Below are 10,671 nucleotides of genomic sequence, written 5' to 3'. Positions count from 1 at the left end.
TATCATGTTCTGCTTTATATTTAAAATCATTGCAGCAGTTTTCCCTTCTGTGTAATATTTTTTTTTTACAATACAATTGGAAATAAATATCAAATTAAGGCAATTTACTACATTTACATCATTTTAGTCTTATTAATGTTTTATTTAAATATTTCACGATTCAATTATTATGCAATATGAAAAAGTATATATTCTATCAAATTTTATTGCTTTTTTTTACCTGTCATTAACGACTACATAGGGGGTTCGTCAAATTTTTTTGGACTTTTCTTTTGGTTCGCGTGGACAAAAAGGTTGGGAAACACTGCTGTAGAGGACCATATTGATCTATATTAAATGCACAATGTATATTTAAAAGTACTTAATTGGATAAGGATTAATGCTGTATTCCTTAAAATCGCTTCGTATATAAGCCATTATTTCTCGTAAAAAGTAAAAGATAAAAAATGGTTATTGTGGTTTATCCCTAAGAGAAAGACATACCATCGCTGACTTTTTTGTAGTATAATACTGTGGCATATTATTTTGATCTATCTCGTAGGGTTCAACCAGCGTTAGCTATGTAAGCGCAAAAAATGTGTTTATTTACGACATCACATTACAAACCTCTAAAATTATCAGTGTTTTTCTACTATATTATGCAATTGTTATACATATAAACCTTCTTCTTCAATTATTTTATCTATAAAAAAAACCGCATTAAAATCCGTTGCGTAGTTTTAAAGATCTAAGCATACATAGGGACAGAAAGCGGGGGAAATGCCTTGCATTATTTCGTTACATAGCAAGTCGCATGAAACAAACTTACCCTACCGTGCATAAAGAAGTTTTACTTCAAAATAATAACAAAAACTGTAAAAAATTTGTTTCAGTTATCAATGAAATTAATGTAAAGGTATTGTTAAGTTATGTTATTTATTAGTACAGCAAGGGCTGGTACCGTTTCATATTAAAGTACCTTTATTTTTGGTTATTAGTTAGTTAAGATGTTAAATATAAATAGATTAATTTTGTTAAATAAGCAAAAGTTAACAGTTGTTGTTGCTTTCATCAATTCGATTCAATTATAGAGAAAATTAATTAAGGTAGTTTGAAGCCAGTTTATGAACCCTTTCTTTTTTAATTAAGATTATTAAAACTTCGCTTATTAAGAAAATAGAAGAACCAATTAAAGTCTAAAACTGTTTCTAACTTTAAAATGCAAAGCAGCTTCGACACTTTAAAATTAACGTCAATTTAATAATACCCCAGGAAAGATTTGTAATTAATCATTACGCTTTCAAAATACACTCTCAAAGATATTATACAAGTTTCTTAAATAAAATTAGCTCCCACATCATCATCAGAAGGTCGTCAGTCCTAAGACTGGTTAGACACGCACCTCCACTCTTTCCTATCCTGAGCTAATCTTCGCATTTCCCTATAACGAGAACAACCCACATCCTTAACTATTTGCGAACAGTGATCTAATCTAAGTCTACCTCTACCCCTTCTAACTCCTGTTTCTGCCTCTAATATGTCTCTGACTAGATCTTCATCTCCGAGAAGGTGTCCTACCAACCTATCTGGCCTATTTTTTTTATAGACTTCCATGGAGTTTTCTGTTCTCCTATTCTTTCTAATACCTCTTAATTTCTAACCTCTATCTGCGCTATCCTCATCATTAGCCTATAAGAACACATTTCGAAAGCTTCTAATCTTTTCTTTTCCGCCGCGCCCACCGTCCATGTTTCGCACCCGTACAACGCCGCTCTCCAAACGTACACCTTTAACAACCTTTTTCGAATTTATAAATTAACCGTTCGCGAGCATTTTTTGTTCTTTTTATTAAAGGCGACACGATCCTGCGCTATCTTCTGCTTTATATCTCTACTACTCCTTCCGTCCTGACTTATCTGACTAGACTAGATATCTAAAATCAGCCACTTCTTCTAATTTTTCGTCTTCTATCGTTATATTCGCTCTTTCCCTACTTGTTCTTTTCTTGCATACTAGTATTTTAGTTTTACTTCTATTTATTTTCATACGGTACTGATCTGTTAGTACCGCTTCCATTTTATTTAAAGCTATCTCTTAGTCCTCCTTGCTAGATGCTAATACTGCTATATCATCTGCAAATCTAAGCATACTAATCTTTTGCCACTGTATATCTATCCCTACAGTTGTACTGCCTTTAGCTCCCACATTAAAGGTTTATTTCAGGTTTTCTTCGTCAGTATTACTAGGATATAACGTAGAAAGAAAACGATTTCATCTTACGTGCAGTGAATTGCGCTCTGTGCTGATAGAAAATGAAAGACGTAGACTTAAAGCTAGGTAGTTTTTTTCCAAAAAAATTAGAAAAACTTCTATTTAGTCCCATCGTTTTTCTTAATTTCTGAAATAATAGGGAGTATATACTTTAAGCACATTTTACCATTATTTTTGAAAATATTCGATCCCTTATAATTATACTCTGAACGTGTAAAATATCTGTATGTTTACATATTTATTGTAATTTAGGCGTTCAAATTGTACAGTTACTGGAATGATGTCACCTAAATTTGTACATCCATCATTGAATACGACAATGCTGTTAAACGAGATTATGATTGTTTTACACATGACGCCATCTGTGATTCGAAAAATAACTCTTTTCTTTGTTAAATTAGGTTATGTTAGGTTAGGTTAGAATGCTACTTGGTTAGGTTGCGTTAAATTCTTTTTAAAATTCGATTTTCACCATAGTTCCAAGGGACCTGGGGAACCCGGAAATCGGGTCGTATCATAACTTCAAATGAAATTATAATGCAAAAATTATAAATCGGGTAGGAAAAACGGAGACAGCTTGAATCGGACTCATACTTAGCCGGTAACAACTGCAATAAAATCGAGTGAGATCGTAGCAGGCTTCTTAAATCGGGGTAAAACTTGCTCTGAATATTTCGCAAATTAGAAGGATGAAAACTGATTTTCGAAGAAGTTGATATGCGAAAACTGTAAAATAAGTTACGAATAACCTAGACCACTGTAGAGACTACTAACGAAGAGATTCGTCATTGATCAATCTTGACGGCCTGAGAATTTTTTATTTTTGTGTAATCTGCTGGTGTATTTACGCAAAAATCTTTCTTACAGTTGTCTCAAAATGAATTTATAACTGCGGAAGATATTCCATTAATGTCACGTTAAATGAGGCAGATTGCCACTAAGGAAACTAGGTCCAAGCAAGGATTTATAACATGTGATTGCAAGAAACAGCGCCAAAGTAAAAAGTACTAATTTACTTACAGCAATGTCAAATGTATCTTATTATTGCAATAAATTAGTAATGCTTTTTGTCCGAGTTAATAGCTGTGTTTCTGAGAAATGAATATTACTTTCCTTGATAAATAGCATTTGTGTAATTTTACTTGGGGTCTGGGCATTCCTAAATTGCGAAATGCATGAAAATTAAAAATGATCATCTACCGAAGTATATTCATATTCGAAATTTGAGCATGAGTTCCATTTCGGAATCATGCTTTCAGTAACTGTTCATCTGGTTTTTATCATATCGCAAACTGATGATTACTTGTTACGTCGAAGAAGCGAATTCTGTATATGAGTTTAACGTATATCTATATCAGAATCCCATGGTTAGTAGTTGACATCGTCAGCGGTTATTTAGTAGCTAGTTATGAACCCGATTCTTCATTTAAATAGAATGCAAACTACTTTTCGGGTTTCCCGCGTCGCGGTTAATTTTCGGCTTTCAATGTCTACTATGTCATTCAATATTACAGCAGTTTTGAAAAAAAGAATGGAACCACTTGCCTAGTAGTCTAAAACCTAAGCAGTTAATTAGGGGTTAATTATGAGCCTGGTTCTAACTGTCTAGGATTGTCCTAACTAATTTAAAATTTCTGAGCTACACTCTGTAAAATTGAAAGTAACCCCAGAGATCATAAACCATTGGTTATTGTCACCGTTATAAATAAAACTGCGTATTGTTGTCTTACGTTAAACGGGTTTCCCCGAGTCTCGGCTAATTTGCAACATTCATGGCAAATTATTCTATGGTTTGAATAGCATTTGCCTTGTTATTCCAACTTCAAAGGGGTTGCGTTATACACTTTATAGTTTGCATCTGACATTCTTAAATATGAAGTATTAATCTGAAGTCACTTTTCGAATTTTTTACCCACAACAAACTACCTCAGGTTAATGAAAGAAAATTGTTGCTGTTGTCACACCCTCGCCGGGAATCGAACCCGGGACCTTTCATCTCTCGTAGTGGTCAGAAAATACTACAAATGGCGCAGTAAACGCCATCTGTAGCACGATGCTACATTTTAGGATTACGTATGCTCCAACACGGTCCACATGTGTGGATATCTACTTGCTGAAAACGAATCCCGGCGTAGCCAACCTCAACGTGATAGGCACGTTTAGCTTAATCGAATAAAATAATTCGAAGTGGTCTGTATTCTGTCGAAACTGCCAGACGCGGATTGCCATTTCGATCTTTTTGGATCGCATCCGGCAGAATACAGACCTCTTCGAATTATTTTATTCGATTAAGCTAACGTGCCTACCACGTTGAGGTTAGCTACGCCGTGATTCGTTTTCAGCAAGTATATATCCACACAAGTGGACCTTGTTGGAGCATACGTAATCCTAAAATGTAGCATCGTGCTACAGATGGCGTTCACTGCGCCATTTGTAGTATTTTCTAAAACGCACTGTTAAGACAGCAGGTTGGTCTGTGTTCTGTTGGAGCCTGCGACGCTCTGATGAGATCCAAAAAGATCGAAAGCGCGATCCGCGTCTGTCAGTTTCGACAGAATACAGACCACTTCGAATTATTTTATTCGATTAAGCTAACGTGCCTATCACGTTGAGGTTGGCTACGTCGGGATTCGTTTTCAGCAAGTAGATATCCACACAAGTGGACCTTGTTGGAGCATACGTAATCCTAAAATGTAGCATCGTGCTACAGATGGCGTTCACTGCGCCATTTGTAGTATTTTCTAAATGAAATGATTGTTTATTTATGGGTAATTTACCTGTCGAACTCTCTTCTTCGATGTACTAACTCGAAAAATACCAAGCGTATGAAGTCCATTAATTTGAAGATGCCTAAGACATACGTTCAATATATTGGGAACGGCAGGTTCTTCCGATTGTACTGCTGCATTTAAATCAGCCGTTGATCCGTAATTAGATATCGAATCTAGAAGGCCAGGCACACTACCCGTCAGTTCTTTCTCTTTTATCATCAGGCTATCACAGGAACCGTTCTGAAACAAGAAAACAAAATTAAATTTTCTACACAATATTGCGAACGTTTAAGAGGTGGATGCAGATATTACGTGTAAACTACATTATTTTTTTGGGTATTTTTGTAAGATGTTATTGTTCATCATGTCTTGGTTTAAAATTGGCTGTCCAATGGTGAAGCAAGTTTGCTGACCAGGCTTGGGTAAAACTTACGTTTACCATGCTGTAGTCAGAATTGAACTGTCTTGGGTCAAGTTTGTCGTGATTTCCTACAGTGATTTTCGCCAAATTGTGGATATTTTTAATCATCATAAGGTCGTCAGTCCCAAAAACACGCATCTCCACTGTTTCCTAGCCTGGTCATTTCGCAGTTCCCTAAAACTAGAACAACTCACATCCTTAGCTATATGCGAACAGTAATCTCATCTAGGTCTATCTGTATCCCTCCTAACTCCCGTTTCTGCCTCTAAAAAGGTGTCCTACCAACCTGTCTCGCCTATTTGTTATTAACTTCCATAGAATCCCTTGTTCTTCTATTATTTCTAATACCTCTTCATTTCTAACTTCTATTCACGGTATCCTCATAATTCGCCTGTAGCGCCACATTTGGAACGCTTCTAACTTTTTCTTTACCGTCGCGCCCACCGTCCATGTTTTGCATCAGTATAGCGCCGAGCTACAAACGTATACCTTTGAGGAACACCTTTTAGGAACAATTAAATTAAAGTGCATAAAAAATACACTCATTCATATGGAACGCCAATTCAACAGCAGACGATAAAGGAACGCTATCTGTCCGAAAACGGTGTGACATAGGTATTCATAGTCCATAGTCCAGGATTGTCTTTAGCTATCTGAGTCATCCGCGTGCAAAATATGATTTAACCGCCCTCTTATTTTATTTAATGCGACATGCGGTAAAAATAATGCACTAGTTATTTGCATGGAAGTTGAGGTGCTCCTAAATTTGTGGTACAACGTAATCGTCGACTTTTCTGTTTTAATTTAAATGATAAAAACAATCATTGTCCTTCATTCTTCTGAATAACAGTATCATGGAGCAATTAATCCAATGCAACATTTGAAGAAATGAGATGACGTTCCCTGTTCGTGTCGGGTGTCGCACCGGCTTTTCATCCCTCAGTTGTAATATTTTGAATGTACGTATCTAATTATCAACCGTTTGTGAAGTATTTGCCAAAAAATATTAATCTTGGAGAAAAATGTGCGCCTTTGCAGGCAATCTTGTGATTTGATTTATCACACCTGGGATTGTCGCCCGCTAACGTCAGGCCTATGTAACCCAGCTGTTTTCCTCATAATATGTGTATTTCAAGTGGATGATGCCATTCACTTTTTGCAACGTAATAGATTACGTTCATCAGTTTTTGTTCTATATCAGTAAATATACATCGTCTATTATTATTGATCGTGCAAATGACCCAGTCGTTCTCTTTTTAGTAAATAGTTTTACATCCGCTCCTCATAATATTATTGTTAAAAAAAACATACACTTCTAATTCATCCTTCGCTAAAGTTATCAGTTGTCAGTTTTGCTTCGTTTTACGATTGCTATTGTTTGATTAATTATATTGTTGTTATTATTTAAGATTGACTATTTATTATAAAAGCACAGACACATATATATACAGGTCTTTATTACTCAATTTTGATATTTTTATTATGTAGTTTAAGATGTCTCCAAGTAATTAAAAGATTAACTGCATGAGGCACAGTTTGATGAATTAGTTGTAACAGGTCAATTGAAAAGTCCCCGGCCTAAAATAGTAAAACACATTTTTTTTGCAAAATTCGTTTTTTTTATTCAACATAATTTCCTTCAAGGGTGATACACTGATTATAGCGATCCTCCAACTTTTCGATACCATTTTTGTAGTACGATTTGTCCTTTGCTTCAAAATAGGCCTCAGTTTCGGCGATCACCTCTTCATTCGACGAAAATTTTTTCCCAACGAGCATTCTTTTGAGATCTGAGAACAGGAAGTAGTCGCTGGGGGCCAGATCTGGAGAATACGGTGGATGCGGAAGCAATTCGAAGCCCAATTCATGAATTTTTGCCATCGTTTTCACTGACTTGTGAGACGGTGCATTGTCTTGGTGAAGCAGGACTTTCTTTTTCTGCAAATGCGGTCGTTTCTCGGCGATTTCGTCCTTCAAACGGTCCAATAACGCTATGTAATAGTCGCTGTTGATGGTCCTTCCTTTTTCAAGGTAGTCAATGAAAATTATTCCACGCGCATCCCAAAATACAGACGCCATAACCTTGCCAGCCGACTGTTGCGTTTTTGCACGCTTTGGAGCGGGTTCATCGTGTGCAGTCCACTCCGATGACTGTCGATTGGACTTCGGAGTGAAATGATGGAGCCATGTTTCATCCATTGTCACATATCGACGCAAAAACTCGGGTTTATTACGCGTGATCATCTTCAAACACTGCTCTGAATCATCAACTCGTCGTTGTTTTTGGTCAAAAGTGAGCTCGCGCGGCACCCACTTTGCACAGAGCTTTCTCATACCCAAATATTCGTGAATGATGTGATGTATACGTTCCGTTGATATCTGTAGAGTGTCTGCTATTTCATTCAATTTCAATTTACGGTCATTCAAAATCATTTTGTGGATTTTTTTAATGTTTTCGTCCGTAACAGCCTCTTTTGGGCGTCCACTGCGTTCACCGTCTTCGGTGCTCATTTCACCACGTCTAAACTTAGCATACCAATCCTTGATGGTTGATTTTCCTGGGGCAGTGTCCGGAAATTCGTTATCAAGCCAAGTTTTTGCTTCAACTGTATTTTTTCCCTTCAAAAAGCAATATTTTATCAACACGCGAAATTCCTTTTTATCCATTTTTTTCACAATAACAAAAGTTGCTTCACTAAAAATGCTATAATTCACAAACTAATGATCCGACAGCCGTCAAATTTATAGACGCGTCTTTTGAAGGTTAGGACTAACTGAAAATCATATGGATTTAGTTCTGGTGCCGCCATCTATGTGTCAGGCCGGGGACTTTTCAATTGACCCTAGTATAATGAATCATATAATTTTATGGTATCATATTGAGTCATAGAACACTCTAAATATAGCTCAAGCCCCAACTCAAAACCAGGACACTAATCGTTAAAGTACTTTTCAGTAACAAAGTTTCCTCCTTCAGGGATTTAAAAGAACTGAAAACTAAGGGCATGTTTAACATTTAAATACTAACCCAATGGACTTTGCAGCATGATAGCAAGACAAATTAAATTAGTTTAAATAGTGGAGAATTTCGGGTAGGACCCTTGCCATGGTTAGGAGAATTCGATCGGTTTTTATAAATATATGTACGTATTTTCAAAACTCATTTAAGATTGTCGATATTGATCCTATGAATCTCGGTGGAACAACATTGGATTCTACTAAACCTGGCATGAGCTAAATGCTCTTTGAACCTAATGTGAATTTAGCGCCTAGTTTGTCCAACATATTTATTATTTTTACAATTCTCTTCATATATCTAAAACCTCTAGAAAAGGAATTTATAGTATTTAAATGTTCAACTTGCCTTTAGTTTTTATTTTTGTTCAGTCCCTTCATAAGGTAACCTACTTGTTGCCGAAGAGTACTTCGGAGGCTTATTGTCCTGCTTTGGTGTTGGGATTTATTCTATTTATGTGTTCTACAACACCGCCAATGTTTTCCCGCAAACATTATTGTTTAAGTTATAAAGTCCTTAACCAAACATAACATTATTTTTAACATTATGCAGCATCGTGACTTAGTCAGTAATTTTTGTAGGAACTATTTATGATATCAATAGGAAGCTGGAAATGGTCTTTATTTAAAAATACATAAGTATGTATATAAGATCTATTGTATAAGGTAGTTGTAAGTAATTGTTGAAAAAATTAGGGTGCATTCTATTTAGATTTATATCAAAATTTTGTTTTTGTTTCAGGTATGTACTTGTGCAAGCCGAATTGTTACATTCCTATGAGGGTGAGCCTACATTTTTTCTCTGTATATGGAAGTCTATGTTTATTTTGAAGTATTTACTGATTTTTGGTAATAGGCTTTATTAAATGAAACTTATATCGTTCTTTTAACAGTGTCTCTTATCTGCTTCATTAATTAGAATGATGTAGGGTGAATTCAATTTTCTTAAAAACTTATGAATTGGATTTTCTGTCGTTGTTTGACATCATTTTTGAGAACGCAGTTTAACTCATTTTAGAATTCATTATCTTTGACAATTTCTGAACAAAATTGATCTTGGTCTTGCAGTCTTGGTGATGGTCTTGCGAAAATACAAAACCAACACCAATACCAAGACATCTTGCTAGTAGATCAAGACCGAATGAACAAGACCAATACTAAAACCAAGGTCGAATATGTAAAACCAACACTAAATACGCAAGACTAAAAGAAAAATTATTACTTTCAGTGGATTATGAGTTAAACTATTTGAAGAAACTTTTAATATATATTTAAAGTTGAACTTAGTGACTATCGTACTAGTTGAAATAAAGATTAATAAATTGAGGGTGTCGGTAGGTCCAAGGCGCAAATTTGAAATTAATAAATGTAACAACACAAGCCTTCGAAATGTGGTGTTATAGGCGAATGACGAGGATAGTGTGGATAGAGAAGAAAAGAAATAAAGAGGTATTAGAAAGAATACGAGAACAGAGGACTCTATGGAAGTCAATAAAAAATAGGCGAGATACGTTGGTAGGACACCTTCTCAGGCATTGTTAAATTTCACAGGCAGATATTCGGGAACTTACTATTGTAAGTGGAATATCAGCACACGCGTTAAATTAATAAGGCGTGTTGTTTAATTCTTTGGTGGAAGGTAGAAAAAAATAGAACTCTTGCAGCGAAGTCGACTTAATTATGTATTTACAATATGTACAGAGAATGATTATACAAGTGCTCCTTGCATTTTTGTGCTGACTTAGTTCAAGTGCTTCTTTTGAAGTCCTTGGTCACATCTTATATCTACAACTTAAAAACTAGGAACAAATGCCAAGGGTGTGGCGAATGTCACCATTGGTGATTAACCCTTTTAGAACAACTTTGTGGAGACGTACAAGGCGGGGCTTTCAAAACTCAAAATATGTGGAAAGAGGGATGTTTACAACCTGTGAAAAAGCTACATCAAAATATTAACAAACGGGACTTTCTAAACGTTAAACTCATAAAATAAACACCCCATAATAAAAATGAAACTATATTAGGGATCATAAAGGATCCTTCTTAAACCGTTACCCCTATAAACTAATTTAAGTAGTTAACTGATTTATCTACCCATCCTCGAAGGGTCTACTCTCAAATAAACACAACACCGCCTTGTAGGTTTGCAAAGTATTCTAAAAATTGTATGCAGGAATTTTATGGCCTGCAAAACGAAGAACGGTCTCTGAACAT

At 35.6% G+C, this 10,671-nt stretch overlaps 1 protein-coding gene across 3 annotated transcripts in view; it reads right to left on the bottom strand.

Annotated features, from left to right (window-relative positions):
- The window catches only part of LOC108739746 (rho GTPase-activating protein 6), a 196,062-nt gene that overhangs the window by 40,993 nt on the left and 144,398 nt on the right, over positions 1-10,671 (bottom strand). For all 3 annotated transcript variants that reach the window (XM_025980197.1, XM_025980196.1, XM_025980195.1), the window contains one exon: positions 5,028-5,261. In XM_025980197.1, coding sequence (XP_025835982.1) covers positions 5,028-5,261 — 234 coding nt within the window. The remainder of the gene's footprint in view (positions 1-5,027; positions 5,262-10,671) is intronic.

Source organism: Agrilus planipennis, unplaced genomic scaffold (genome assembly GCF_000699045.2).
Source record: "Agrilus planipennis isolate EAB-ADULT unplaced genomic scaffold, Apla_2.0 scaffold252, whole genome shotgun sequence".
Classification (NCBI taxonomy): domain Eukaryota; kingdom Metazoa; phylum Arthropoda; class Insecta; order Coleoptera; family Buprestidae; genus Agrilus; species Agrilus planipennis.
The sequence above is the reverse complement of the archived record's forward strand: the minus strand, read 5'-3'. Positions and strand labels throughout refer to the sequence as shown.